This window comes from Drosophila biarmipes, unplaced genomic scaffold, assembly GCF_025231255.1.
Source record: "Drosophila biarmipes strain raj3 unplaced genomic scaffold, RU_DBia_V1.1 ptg000019l, whole genome shotgun sequence".
In the NCBI taxonomy this organism is placed as follows: domain Eukaryota; kingdom Metazoa; phylum Arthropoda; class Insecta; order Diptera; family Drosophilidae; genus Drosophila; species Drosophila biarmipes.
In genome coordinates, this window is record NW_026114537.1 from 952,893 (window position 1) to 969,013 (window position 16,121).

The following is a 16,121-nucleotide window of genomic DNA, read 5'->3' on the forward strand; positions in this document are numbered from 1 at the left end:
AAATATATTTCTTATACATTGCAGACCTCACTGCCTCTTTAAAAGAACCGCTATGATGTACTCCTTACCATGCGAAGCTATTATCATCAACATCATCATGTTCTCCCGCCAGTGCCTTTCCAACCTTATCCGCTCAATACCTACATCTGCTGCTCCCCGCCCTCCAATCCGCACCCTCCGATGGAGAAGGGAGCTTAGCCTATTGGTGCTGGTGATCACCAGCGACTGTATAATGCTCAACGCGCCGACAACGACGGCATTTGATATCGGTAAGTTCAGGGCTATGATTTGAAGGTAGTATATATTCAGGCGGGAATCATGATCAGAGGTGCTCCTTGTGCTTGGGCTTATTCTTAATCACAGGATCACTGATATTGACAGGGCTAGATTTACTCGGCTAGTGATCTTTTAGTCTAAATTGAAATTTCTTATATTAATCAATTCGTACATGTAAACTTATTTCGTTTCTTAAATTGATAAATGTGCTATTTAAAAAAGATGCTTATATATTCCAATTTTTTTTTACTGTTCATTGCTGAAGACAATTTTGTTATTACAATAACAAATAGTTGATTAACTATTAAAATAGTTATCCTTACTAAAACTCTTGTACACAAAAGTTTGCGCCAAATTACTTATATTTATAGCTCCCTTCTATAAATAGCGTCTTATACTATACCATTGGAGCCATTTTGTCCTTTTGATTTCTATCAGAAGTTTGCAACGCAGTAAAGAAAACGGTTCTGCCTCCACAAAGTCTATATATAGTATTGTTGATCAGCGTCACTAGACGAGTCGATTTAACCATGTCCGTCTGCCCGTCGTTCTTTCCGTCTCTTTTTTGCGGGTAGTATATATATATATATATTTATAAATCGTAACCACGTATAAAATAATTATTTCCTTGGTGGTATTTAACAAATAACCTACTACGCTTGGAATTAAGATTTAATAATTAATTCTAAATTTCGTATTTAATTTTATTAAAATCAAACGATTTTATCATATAACTGTCATAGAAACGATCGGAAAATTTTTAGGAAAATATGAAACAAATTGTAGCTTAAGTATTTGTACCTATTAATCGTCGAATAAGATTCATCGGAAAGTATGTAACAGGCATAAAACATATATTCTTGATCAGGATCACAAGGCGAGTCTGTTCGTATGAACTCTGATATCTCCGAAACTGTTAAAGCTAGAAGAGTCAGACGTGGCATGCAGGTTCCTGGGCTTCCTGCTCAGCTCAAGTTTTTTTGTTCCTCTCCGAGTTCTTGTTGTTCTTATGTCATCCTTGACGTGTTTATATGAATTTTTGTAGTTACCTTGTACTGCCTTGTAGTATCCTGGGAGATTCCAGGGAGTTTATCTTTTTAGTATCCTTGTATTTATTTTGTACTACAATGGAGTCATCTGTAGTATCATGTGTTAGTCTGTTGGGTCTGCACATTGTAACTGCTCTCTTTTGTCTTGCGCTTTTTCATGTTTAAGCTCGTTTACGTGGATGGTCTGCTCTTTATTTAAGTTTACGTAATCTTTTGCAGATTACTGGTGATGCAAAATCCATGATGATTACAATCTCAAAGATGTCCCTGAGCTCGTTAGCCTTCTCCTCTGGGGCCTGTATTGATCGACCTTAAGGTCTCACTGTCGTTTTGGGCACTCGGTAATCTTGGCTGTCTGCCCTGGGTAATAATCGCTTTGGGTTCCAAAACGCTCGTGTTTACTGCTGATTTTACTGATTTCAGTCCATTTTTTATCCAAGTTTCTTTGGTCCTGCCCTGCGAACTGCGCTATCATTGTTTCCATCGTCCTATTTGCTCACTCAGTAGAGTTCTTTTGCGGGGTTTATGAAGCTGTGAACTGGTGCTTGGTACCCATTTCGGAAACGATACTCTTGAGGATTCTACTGGCAAACTGAACTACTTTGTCCTTTATGATTACTTTGGACCCTATACCTTGCTATTATGGGTTCATTGAAAGCTTTCTTATGCGATTCGTCCGTCGCGCTGCGCAGCGGCACTAACTCAATCCACTTTGAGAACCGGTATATTAATACTAGCAGAATTTGGTTGCATTGCAGTAGCTCATGATTCCAATACCAGCCACCTGCTCGGGTTGAATCTCTGTGCATACCTGGCCAATTGTATGGGGCTGACAGACGTGATGTTCCTTCAGCACCTATTTTGAGCCTTCGGGACGCACATCTTATACGTAACGAAATCCTCGCTGCCCGCGCAATGTGGTATATTTCTGTTTAGGTTGTCACTACATTAAGTAGGTTGGAAACTTTTGAGGCTGGGTCCTTATCTTTTCGAACCTTTCCTGAATCCAGGAAGCTGCAGAAGCTACTGGCGTCGGTGTCTCCTTAATACCCCGAATTGTCTCTGGTAGTGGATGCCTTAACAAAGCGTCTGCCACCACCATATATAGTTTTCTGGGTCAATGTTGCTCAGACGCCGTAGTCGCTTTCGTCTGTTTGCAGGATGAAAGGTTTGTCGAAGCCCGGCGACGCCAGAATGGGGTCTGCAATGAGTCTTATCTTTACTTCTTCGCTTGCAGTCTGATGTTCCAGTGTCTGCTTGTTGAGTTGTGTGATTATTTTTGCGAAGTCAGGTAAAAATTGATTCCATGATGCTACGCCCAGGTACTGTGGATCAGAGATGGGCACGCCGTGGCTCAATTTGCTCACACTGCTCAAACCGTTATCTTTTTTCGGAGGCGTTGGATGCTCGCGATCAGCGAACCATGAAGATTTCAATAACAACGACACTGACTTTTGGCGCAGGTAGCACGCACAGTTTAGTCTAGTCTTAGCGATGGCTGCTAGCTTTTTCTATTCCGTCGCTAGTCACGCGATGGCCAAGGTATAGCAGTTCTTTCTTGAAAAATTCTCATTATTGCAGATTTACTTTCTTTAGCCACCAAAATATTTCTTTCAGATTCTCTTTGTGTTCTTCCAGCGTGCGTCTTATCACTATGATATCATTCGATGACATGTATCCCATTTGAAGAAGCTCGTCCACCATTGCATTGACCTTGCCTCGAACATTCGGATTCTTCGGGTAGTATCGTTTCTCGATTGATTTTGGATCCTTCACAGTGATTTAATGCTCTGTCAAAGGCCAATATAATCTCTAAGATACGAAGTACGTATCTTGGTCGAGAAGACGAATTTCAGTGCAAATCATTTCTCAGCTTAGCAAACGGATTTATTTGGAGGCGTAAAAAAATGATGAGATACTTAAATTTGTTGAAAGCACTACTTTTTTTTAAATCGGACGTGTAATATCAACAGATTTATTTACTATAAACTTTTTTATATACTAACTGTTTTAAATTAACATAATACTTTTAGTATTGTGTGCTTACTTATAAAACTAACTTAAAAGATAAGTATCATAAATAGTTTGTGTGGCTTTCGTCTTAGTGTAACAAGTTTTTTTTAACTAATTGGTGTCTGTTACCATTATTTTAAAAAAGTTTTCCTAATATGTGTTAAAATCGCCACTCGATTTTGCTACCGTTGACATGTATGTATATATGACATTCATATTTTTATATTTCGTAATATAGTGTACATATATATAAACAGTACCCAGGAAACAACACGGGGAGGCCTTTACAATTCTAATGGGGTCATATTTTTATACGACCTTCGAGTCGATTTGAAATGCTTTAATTTTATACATTAAAACATTTCCATGTATAGCAGCATAAACTGTTACACGAATTAAATAACTTTATTAGACTTGACCGTTCTCTTTCACTTCTTATTCGCAATGGCCTGGTTTTGCATAGCCTCGGGTTTAACATACGATTACTTGAAGTTGGCTGCGATCAATATCGATACTTAACATTAACCAGAGTTGCCAGATTAGCCGCTTTATCACAGAAGATACTTGTAATTGCTAGAGACTATTGAATAGCTAGCCGTTACATTCAAATACTAGTTAATATACACTTACATCGAAAGGTTAAAGTTACCTATACCTATATATAGCAGAGTTGTACTTAGTTATACGTATAGCAAGTCACTTAATTTACTACAATTCGGCCATCCTGACCGGTTGATCACCTGATCAAGACATATTGACTTAAAATGCATGCTTATTTTATCCTTACAATATATAGATACTTAAGTGGTATTTTCTCGTTATAAGTTACATTTTTATTTCTGTTTTTTAGCTTTTTTAGTTTTTATCCAATGTCTTAAATTTTGCACACTCCAAACACCTAAATATGGACTACGTGCTACTTGAAAACCTTCGACGTCTTTTAAGAAGAATCTGTCATTGCGCATCGCTTTTGCAATCACATATGGTCCTTTATGTTTGGGAATCAGTTTCCTAGCAGTTCCAACAGTCGAGCCAAAACTTTTCACCATTACATAGTCTCCTTTTTTATAATTTCTAGCCTTTACTCGACTTTTGTTATACAATTTTTCATTATAATCTTGAACTTGCTTTTGATGGGCCTCAGCTTTTTTCCTTATCTTTGTTAAACTATCTAATTTCTTATTTTCATTTATGTCCTCTAGCTTTTCCTTAAGTTCATCCACAATCTTTCCTTTTTGTTCTACTCCAAACAGCATTTTACTCGGAAGTTGTCTTATACTTCTGTGCAACGTATTATTTAGAGCATGTTCTATTTTATCTATAACATTGTCCTAGTATACACCTTTACTTTGATCAACTAATTTTGCTATCATTGGTCCAAGGCTCCTGTTAATCCTTTCAACTTGACCATTGGCTTGTGGTGAGCCTGTAACTATCTTGATGTGCTTCACATTATATTCTTCCATGAATTCTTCGAAGTTTTTAGATGTAAAACAACTACACCGGTCTGAAATTATTCATTTTACATGTTTCCCTTGCAAATATATCCTAAATCTACGAAGAGCATAAATAACCGCCAAAGTACAGTAACAGCAGTACAGTACCAAATCCTAGAGCGCTTGCGTCACAATGTAATTCCGTATCGTCCTTGTGTTTATATAACGCCAGTACTGGTGACTCAATAAGTTTTTCCTTTACGTGAGAAAACAACTCATCTCTTCTTCACCAAATTGAAATGGTTTGTCCTTCCTTAACAAGTCATACAAAGGTTTTGCTATTGTAGAGAAATCTTTTATAAACCTTCGAAAATATGAAGAAAGTCCCAAAAAACTTTGTACTGCCTGAACCTTCGTGGGAACTGGACAATTTTTTACCGCTTCAATGCCCTTATCATTTGCCCTAATGCCATTCTCAGAAATCAAAAATCCCAAATACTTTATATTTGCTTTCAAAAACTCACATTTATCCATTCTAAGTTCTAATCTGTTCTGTGTAAGCCTTTTAAAGATTTCATCTAATGTTTCTAAATGTTCATTAATATCTTTGCTGGCGACCATTATATCATCCATATACACTACTACTTTGTTTTCTCTAATCATATCATCGAAGATTTTATTAACAAAGCGTTGAAAAACATATGGTTCATTTTTGATACCCATTGGCATTCTTAAAAACTCGAATTGTCTTAGTGGTGTTACGAATGAAGTATATTTTACAGATTCGTGATCAACAAAAACATGAAAATATCCATTTTTAAGATCTAACTTTGAGAATACCTTTTTGTCAACTAATTTATCTAATAAATCATCTATGTGTGGCAGAGGGTAATTGTCTTTCAGCAGTGTTTTGTTCAGTTTCCTATAATCAATGCATAATCTAATCTTATTCGTCTAGTAATTTTTGAAGCTTGTCCTTTTCTGTATATGATAATCGTCGAGGACTGCAACTTGAAGGTTTTACATTATCTAGACATAGTTTCATTTCTGCTCTAATCATTGGTTTTTCAGGTCTAGTTTTTTTCACATAACTGTTTTCCAGTATTTTTAAGAAACGACATTGTATTTCATAGGTAGTGCTTTTGTCCCAGTTAAAATATATAGTTTCGCTGCTTGTAAAGTCGATATTAAGTATTTCGGTTTCAAAATTTTCAATTTCCAGTTGCCCTTTTGTACCTGTAGCTGTTGGTTCTTTAATAATCGTTTTCTGTGTATTTTGACTGTCTTGCTCTGCATTTGCAAATTCAGTTGTTTCACCGTTAAATCTCATAACAGTCTGATCAATATTTTCGTTGTTTTGCCTTGTAACTGTTTGACCTATGCTTTTACTATTCTGTCCCATAACTGTTTGACTTACATTTTCACTATTTTGTCTCATAACTGTATGACTCGTTTCTTCATTATGATTTTTTACGACTGCGTGTTCTGCTTTTAAAACTTTAGTCGACAATTCCAAAACATTATCGATTAAAAAGTCATCTAAACACTCAATATTATGATTTACTTCAGCGACGCGCAAAGACAGATCCCTAGCAGCAGTCGTTGTGTCCATTTTGGTTGTATCTTCTACAGTTATCATCTTTAAAGTTCTTAAATCTAAATTTAAATCACAAGCTTGCATAAAATTTCTACCCAAAATCACATCATGTATCATTGACTCATTGGCGACAACTGTTAAATTAAAGTAACATTTTATTGTTCCTTTTAATACAAAACATAAAATTTTTCCGTAGATTTGTAATAGGCTTCTATTTATACCAAAATATTATTCTTTGACTTCAAGTAATTGGGCCTCCCTGGGCAACAAAGATATTTTAAGCAACGAAATTGGACTGCCAGAGTCTAAGATGCATGCTGTAATCATAGGAGATATAATTTGACTGTCAAAATGGATTTTAATATACCTTACATATTTATTTACAGCATTTCCCTTTCTTTCTGACAGCCTATCAGCTGTCACAGTCATTTGCAATGCTTAAAAAGTAAAACTTTAACAAGTTTGTTTAAAAGATATATTTTATGCACATAACATTCATTATTTATATCAAACCATAGTTTGTAATCAATACTCTCCTCGACATTGTTCTACAATAATTAATAAAAATAATAATTATTATTTTTTAAAAAATATTATATTTAATATATTTTATTGTATTTTATGGACATTAAAAAAATATCAGATGGTGCTTTTAATTTTTCAAAGTCCGAGTTGCTGTTTTTTTCACGTATAAAAAGCTCAGAATGCTTTCTCTTTTATATGGAACGATCTGCATTTATCGCAACTGGCTCCTTTTGCAATATATCTAACAAAATATCTAGTAGAGGTTAATTCAATGGGTACGTCGTTGCACAAAAAAGGATCCATATTTGGTCAAAGTTCCTCTCATTGTTTTGTACAATTTCCGAAAATGATATATGATGACAGTATATTCTTGGTTCTGTATTTCTTTTTTTTTCAATGTACGGCTATATATTTGAATCAGACGCTACTGGCAACATAACATCATCATCTGATTCACAATTCGACTTTTGGGAAAATTTATGTGAAAAAATATAAATTTTGCAATTATTACATAAAACTCATTAACGGAAGGGTTTCTACTGTTACTACCTTTTGCGCGGACGCATGGAAATATATTTTCGAGGGGATCCCTGTTTACTCGACTAGTTAAAAAGTAGAAATTGTCTTTTAGGTCTTTAAATACGAGGTGTGTTCAAAAAGTAAGTTGACTTTGTATTTTCAAGAAAAACTATTAATTTATTTATCAATATTAATCAATGTCCCCTTCAAAGTAATCCCTCTCAGATACAATACACTTATGCCAACGGTTTTTCCAATCCTCAAAGCACTTCCCATAAGCACTTTTCGGTATAGCCTTGAGCTCTTCCAGCGATGCAGTCTTTATCTCTTCAATCGTTGCAAATCTCCGTCCTTTCATAGGTCTCTTTGGTTTTGGGAACAAGAAAAAGTCACATGGGGCCAAATTCGGTGAATATGGTGGTTGAGGCATTATTGTGGTGTTGTTTTTGGTCAAAACATCTCTCATAAGCAAAGATGAGTGAGCTGGAGCATTATCGTGATGCAAAAGCCATGAATTGTTTTTCCACAATTCTGGAAGTTTCTTTCGTATATTGCTTCTCGCAAATGGCGCATAACTTCCAGATAATACTGTTTATTGACCGTACGACCATATGGTAAGAACTCCTGATGCACCACGCCATGGTAATCGAAGAATACAGTGATCAAAACTTTGACATTTGATCGAACTTGGCGTGCTTTTTTCGGTCTTGGCTCACCTGGGCTCTTCCATTGTGACGATTGGGCTTTGGTTTCGATATCATAACCATATACCCATGATTCGTCTCCAGTTATGACCCTTTTGAGTAAATCTGGGTCGTCGTTGACGTCATCCAACAGCTCTTGAGCGATGATCATGTGACGGTTATTTTGGTCAGAGTTCAGCAATTTTGGAACAAACTTCGCTGACACACGACTCATGCCCAAAACGTTTAAAAAAATTTCATGATTCGAGCCATCTTGGAAGAGTTTGTACCACTTGTAAACATTTTTTTTAACCAGAACAGTTTCACCGTAAGCCACTGTCAACATTTCAAGTGCTTCGGAGCACTTAATTTTATTTTTTACACAAAATTTTATGCAAATCCTTTGATCCATATCCACGCAAAACAAAAAAGGGGATTCAATTGGTACAGATGTTAGGGAAGAGTGTACCAACATAACAAAACAAAAAAATCGATAATCGAAAATATGTTGCCCGTGAAAATGAATAGGGAACTTTTTTCAATTCACTTCCGATTCCACTTGTTCCTTATATACATTTGTTGTATGTTGTTGTCACCTGCAAGTGAAACTTTCCAAGTAAAATCACTGTGGAAATTCTGAATTTTTCCAACGAAATTTAATTTAAGAAAAGCCTTGCAAGTGACACGTTCAAATTGAAATCGCTTCGGAAATTTCTAATTTTTCTATAAGTTTTCATCTATTAAAATATTACATTTCAAATACATTCATATTTATTTACATTTTACTTCATTTTATTCAATTTGTATTACATTTTTTTTTGAATTACAGTTTTTGTTAGTTAGCCTATTCTTTTTCTTAGTTAATTTGATTTTTACGTTCGTCATCATTGGTCCGGGCGAATCCTTGCCCAACGCTCCAGAAAAAAATATGGGTATGTGTTTTACTTGTATATTTACCTTTCCGAACCATTTGACTTTTATTGGGACAAAACATTTCCTCACGCCACCTAAGTGTAACGGAACCAGAATATTTTAGCTTACGTTGTAAAACCTATAAAACATCTCAAAAAGGGACGTACTTTAAACGTGGATTACCTCACAATATCTTCCACTTAAGGTAGAACTTACCTGATGTTATTGTATTCAAAAATATCACTTTTATTAATTCAAAATGTGTCGAAGCGCACAAGGCGGTTTACCTTCTTCTTCTTTTGGTTTCTTTCTGAACATAACGGAGAGACGCAAAAAAAAGAACCGTCCGAAGGTTGTCTCTCTGAGAGCCGCGGGCAGGCAGATCATAAGACACGGAAAGAGAGGAATATCCGAAGATCTGACTCTCCCTGTTGGACGCCCGTTTTTTTCGGCACTGTTATACGCTGCGCTGGCTTCTCTGCTAACGTCGACAGCGGCATATAGTTTTCGGGAGAAAAAAAACTTTTTGCCGTCTGACATGTCCCCGCGAGCCTACTGCAGAATTGAAGGGCTATGCTTGAGAATACGTGTGCACATACATTGGTTGGTTGTCACTGTGGGTTTACAAGAGAGCGATTGGCTCTAGAACAAAATTACAAGACAGCCTGGAGCCAGTTCTAGAGCCTGCACGAAAAAATCGTGTGCAAAAAAAAACGTATAGCGTTATGGGTCTTATTATTCTAAAGTCTTTTGCTCTTTCATGATTGATGTTCCCATCATGGTGTTTAAACTCGGTAGCCACCGATAGCTAGTTTTATTTTTTCGTGTCCAGCACACTTGTTCTCGGTTCCAACTTGTGTTAGAAACCAAAACCAATGACTTCACTACCCCTTGTAGTGTCACCAGGTTCATTAACAGACGCTTGTTCCCGAATGCGATTTCCACCACCAGCTGTGCATCAATTCCATCTTTCGTCTGGCAACCTTACTTGTGCTTGCTGCCTTTTTTGTTACTGTTGGGGTGGTGTCCATTGGCCTCCGTGTGGTGCGCCTGTTGCCCATGTTTCTGGTTTCATTTTCTGGATGTGACCTACGTTGGTGATGCCGAACTAGTCTCTTAGAACTTCCTTTAATGTGCAAATGCTTCCTGTTCTGTTTCGAGTTATTTGTACTTATCGGCTAAGACCATTTGAGTATCCATGTCCGAAACTTTTTACGCTCTTAGGTCTCTTTCATAGAATAATTAAGTGACTTCACCATCGTCTGCATGTTAATCATGTAGTCTTTGAACGACTTTCTGAAGCTCTTCCGTTGCCGGACCTGATCCACCAGGTCCACCCGGCAAGAAGTATGAGTGGGAGCTTTCTATAAACTCTGCTCAGGTTTTCTATTGCTTGTTGTTGGTAATGAACTCTTCAAAAACCTTCCCTTAAGCAGTTCCGGTATCGCTTAGGGGATCATGTCTAAATCCAAGCCGTATGTGTTCCCGGACTATTTTACCTGCTTCAGGAACTCGTATTTTTTTTCCGCGATGTCGAGCTGAACGACCACTCGCGAACCTTCCTAGCGACTCCTGCTGTTTTACTATCTTGCCTTGACTCTCTCCTGTGGGCCTCGTTTTCAAGTTGTCAATGCTCAGGCTTGCCACTAGGTTGTCCCCTTCAGCGTTCGTTAGCGTGATGCGTGGGCCGGCCCTGTCGTGGTATGTAGCTTCCGCTTCTGAGTAATATTTCGACCATGCCTTTCTCATGTCGTCTAATCTGCCGCCCAGGACGACATGGCCGAAGTCCTTCTTGAGACGGTAAATCCACTCACTTCCCATTGTACTTTAAGTTGTTGTGACAATCACGTTTTCGGCGCCAGGTGAAACAATTTGATTTATGTGGTATGCTCGCTACGATATACGTACGGCTAGTTCAGTAGATTCTGTATTCGTCCCACCAAATTTAAACGTGACCGTGGACATCCCTGAAAATCCTTAAAGATCTCTGAAAATACTTAGCGCTGCATGTCCCTGATGCGTTGACTCGACTCGGACTCGCGAGGGGGTCAGCCGAGGGGGTCAGACTAGGGTAAAGAGAATGCCGGATTACTCCTTTTGACACACAACCGCATGTCCCTTGCTCTGTCCCAGGATTTCTACTCAATTCGCGCTGTCAGTCTAGGTTTACACCAGTAACGCTTTACTTCCCTTCTACGCGAACGTGTCACCCTAGCCTCTTGCGTAGTTGTCATTTAGTGGGACAAACACGCAATAAACTAAGCTAGCCGAAAGAATTTCGTTGCGTACCAATTGGTATTGACAAATGAAATTAAATTAAATGCCATGATTAATGGGTGTATAAACGCAACAGTCCACCTATGATCCACACACTTTACAAAGTGTTTATTGGAAGAAATCAAGAGTGAATTGGTCCCTGGCAAGCCTGCTGGGCTGCGGCTATGTCAAATCATTGTTGATTCTCTCGATGCTCAGCAGGCGACTTTCAGACGCAGTATTGTTGTAGGGTTTAATGATAAGAGAAAAAGTCATCCTCCTTTAGCAAATGCAATTGGTAAGTATATAAGTTCTGCAGACCGGATGGCAATGAATGAGCGTTTGGTTAAATCAAACTTGTTTTATATGTTTTACGTCTGAGATGGCTGACATCGCGATGGTTCATTTGCATTTTAACTGATCTTTCATTGTACAATCTTCAACAAAAAAGAAGACGATGTACAGACTTAAAAATATTGCGTCTATACTTAAATTCAAAAGTTTACCTCCTGGCTTTCGTCATCATTAACTAACGTATAAAATATGTCCTTTCCGTTAATTTATAGCCACATGCAAGGTACCGTTGGGCATGGAGTCCTTATTCATAACAGATGCTCAAATCACAGCAAGTTCAGCACATGACATGGGATTCGTTGGACCTCAACACGCAAGGTTAGTTAGCGATTAAAAATAAATTTCAGCAAGAGTGAACGCTGTAAACGAGTACTCGACTACCACAAAAAATATTACAGTACCCGTTTAATATTGTTCCCGATTTCCGCATTTTTTCATATCAAAGTTATATGAAGGCATATAGTTATAATTCAAAGTCATATCAATTACAAATGCTGGTAGAAAGCGTACTATCTTGATATGAATACTTGAATAAGTCTCAATGCTTTTATATCAAACTAGTGCTCAGATCGGCTAAGAGTTTGACTAAAGTTTTTAAAGTTGACCCGGAATGCATGATCTTAATGTCAAGTAGGTAGGTTAGTTGAGAAACGTTCTCGACTATCATATTCTTGATCAGGATTCGATCTAGGTCTGTCTGTCACTCCATCTGTCCGTCCGTCCGTTTGTCTATACAATATCAAATGTGAGCTAGTAGTGGATGAAATGTTTAAAGAAGCCTCTATTTCAAGGTATGTCACATCATGATCTTCCATTATCAGTTCACTCACAGCAACAACCTTCACGACCTTGTGGAGATCGTCGCTCACGCTTTGTTACAAAGCTATAGGAACGTGCTTCACCGCCATACAGATATCAAAGTTCATCGATGCAAGAGTTGAACGCCCGGAGAGTGCAGAGGTGTTTTGCGCGAGCTCCGGAAAAAGTAGCTTAATAGTGAAAAACAAATAACTGAAAATACTAGAGTAAAGGAAATAATACGCTAATAATAAACAATAATTAGTGCTAACTATAAAAATAGTGCAAAGTTATTATAAAAACTAAGAAGTGCAACGAGTAACAGCTCAATGAGCGGCAATTCGAAAAAAAACGTAGAAGCTCCGTAGACCAGAGAAACAGTTATATCTCATATTTCTCAACCCGTGATACAGAAGTAGAAATAACTTCTTCAAAGAGCATCTCAGCCCTACTGACTATTGACAGCGCGAGAGCTGTCTACTCACACCAAGTCCCACTTCATAGAGCGTGGAATGTAGAACCCCCAGTTTCGACTTACAGCTCACCAGCAATGAGCACTGCAACCTTATTAATTTCAACGGTCTCCGTTACCAACAACGCGATTTGGAATGCATCGTTAACTTCTGCAGCGCCAAATAAAATTACAAAGCCAACTGTAAGTACGAGTGTCAATATAGGTAATATATAACAACAAGTGGGTCCGATATACAGACTGTCATGGATCGTTACTTCCAAACGGAAGCTAAGCCCGCAAAATAAAATGGTTAGGAATACACCTACACTAAATTGCCCTAATAAAGGCAGCGAACAACCAGGGGCATCTAGTAACAACAGATTCAAACTGTTGTCGAATATTGAAAATAATCAATACGAAGCTGGACAGGCTGTACAAAAAACCAAAGCCACTATTAATTTACATAAGGGAACAGAACTCAAATGCCCTAGTAAAGAAAATTGTTGCGCTGGTCGGGAATGACAACTTTTAGGTTACGCCTCTTGTCAAAGGGAATATTCAATAAACAAAGCTTCAAGCTTAAACTAAAAATCAATTCAGAGCTGTAGCCAAATATCTAGACGAGGCTAAGAAACCCTACTACACGTACCAGCTCAAGAGTAGCAAGGGCTTGCAAGTAGTGGTAAAGGGCATAGAGCCTAACGCATTGGTCAATACGGAAAGGAAGAAAAAGGATTCTTCGCAAAAAAAGCAGCAACCACTCATGAATGTCAAACTGGAACTGTGGAGAAAACCATACCGCAAACTATCCTGGCTGCCCGGTCTATAAAGAGCTGAAGAGTCGACTTCAACAAGCAAAATATGAACGCTCCCGGAATGCACAAAATGCCTACCTGCAATCCCAAACAACAAGTGATGTTTTCTTTGCGAAAGCAGCCAGATCTTCATTTGGAAAATCAAAACATTTTAATAAATTGCTCACATCCCAACAATCTAAATAATTTATGTTTTGCCTTCGAATATATCATAATAACTCAATTCCTTAATGAAAACCAAATACATATAATGCTGCTGGCAGAAACGCATCTTACAGGTAAATACAACTTCCAAATAAGAGGTTATACTTCATATTGCACAGATCATCCGGACGGTAAGTCCCACGGAGGGACCGGAATCTTAATCAGGGAACGCAATTCATCGGAGGTTTGCAACAAATTATTTGCAGGCTACGTATATAAAACTACAAGCTGGCAAGGGCAGTATCACTATAGCCGCTGTCTATTTTCCACCGCGTTTTACAATAACTGAAGAGCACATACTGACCAACTGATCCCAGAAAACTTTCGGACCTAATTGACTTTGCTGTGACCAAGAACGTCCCAAGAAATTTAGTGAGCGCCAAATGCTATTGGACTTATCATCGGATCACTCGCCTGTTTAATAACTCTCTCTTTAGCCTGACCTCGCATAGAACTAACTTGCTAAAGTACAAAAAGTACGTAAGTTCCTAGATTGAGCTATCACCACAATTAAACATTGAGAATGATATAATTACTCGTGGCAGCAACCAAATCTCAACACCAAAAAAAAAACAATTGTGCGTAGCAACCAATACAAAACTAACCTGCAAATCTAACAACTAGTTCGGGAAAAACGACGCCCAAGACGCGCTTGGCAATCGGCAGATCGGCCCATTCGAACCAAATCTGTAATGAAGCCACCCGCAGACTCATCAAAACCCTCAAGCAAGAAGAAGAGCTTGCGCAGTGTAGGTACATCGAGAAACTGTCGCCGACCAGTACAAAACATCCTTTGTTGAGAGATCACCCAAATCTAAGCTCTCCGATAGAACCAGTTACTCCGATCAGAAACTCCACGGGCACTGGGGCCCGCAGCGACGAAGACAGAGCCGAAACATTTGCTTTGCACCTACGAAATGTATTTTAGCCAAACGCCGCCACAAGCTACCTCCGCTTAACCCGGAAATTGCCATTAAAAACTGAAAAAAAATCCAGGGGGCGACCTAATAAAGCCAAAAATAATAATTAAACCGCGCAGTGGATGTTGTATGTAAACTGTTGTGGAATGAAGCCTGGAAAAGGCCACAAAATTCCCTCATTGTACAGGCCAATAAGCTTACTATCGTGACAAATTACTAGAAAAATGTGTGTTCACGCGCATAACACCATATTTTAGAGAGCAGAACTTAATTAGGGCACATCAATTCGGGTTACGAGGAAGTCACGGAACCATTGATCAAATAAAACGGATAACATCAGAAATTTGTACAGCCTTCGAACATCGGGAATATTGTAGTATGATATTCCTCGACGACTCTCAGGCTTTCGACCGAGTGTGGCTTGAAGGCCTCATGCATAAAATCATAACATTACTGCCAGAAAACACTTATAAGATACTTAAGTCGTACCTCTACCAGAGAGTCTTCGAGGTGAGATGCAATTCAACGACATCCAACGAGTTTAACATTGAAGCCGAAGTCTCACAAGGTAGCGCACTGGGTCCTACCCTGTTTGTCCTATACACAGCAGACATCCCTACGATCGAGTGGCTAAATACGTCCACATTTGCTGACGACAGCGCAATCCTGAGCCGATCGAGATGCCCAACTAGAGCAACAGCTCAACTAGCTGATCATTTGGTGGTAGTTGAGAAGTCGCTATCAGACTGGCGAATCATAATTAATGAACAAAAGTGTAAACGTTGAATAGTACGCAGATCCCCAAGTCAGTGATGTAACATATCGCGGTGTCCACCTCGACAGACGCCTAACCTGGCGGAGGCACATTGAATGCAAGAAAGTATAAATTAGATTTAAGGCTGGCAGCCTACACTGGATTATAAGCTCTCGATCACCCTGCGTCTGAACTGTAAGGTTTTTCTCTACAACTCCAACCTTAATCCCATTCTAACCTACTGCTCTCAACTTTGGGGGAACGGGAGCAACGGCAACTTTGACATCATACAGCGCGCACAATCCAAAATCCTGCAAACAATTACTGGGGCACTATGGTATGCTTGGAACGAAAACATCCACAGGGATCTGGGCATACCACTTGTTAAAGATAAAAGAGTAAAGCAGATAGCGGCCTGCCATGACAAGACTACACAGCACCCAGACAATCTCGCAATGTACCTGACACGGGTTACGAACAGAACTCGTCTGGATCGTAACGATCTGCCAGCCCCGTAATAATTATTAGAGCCCATTAGCCTAAATTCAGTCTACAT

The 16,121-nt window shown here is 38.5% G+C and overlaps 1 protein-coding gene across 4 annotated transcripts in view; it reads left to right on the plus strand.

The window, feature by feature from the left end:
- Positions 1-16,121, plus strand: part of LOC108024892 (uncharacterized) — a 219,850-nt gene that overhangs the window by 90,128 nt on the left and 113,601 nt on the right. For 2 of the 4 annotated variants that reach the window (XM_050890298.1, XM_044091590.2), the window contains exons 2-3: positions 25-269; positions 11,833-11,938. In XM_050890298.1, the coding sequence (XP_050746255.1) occupies positions 53-269; positions 11,833-11,938 (323 nt within the window). In that variant the 5' untranslated portion in view covers positions 25-52. The remainder of the gene's footprint in view (positions 1-24; positions 270-11,832; positions 11,939-16,121) is intronic. The other 2 variants (XM_050890300.1, XM_050890299.1) reach the window with 1 other exon arrangement.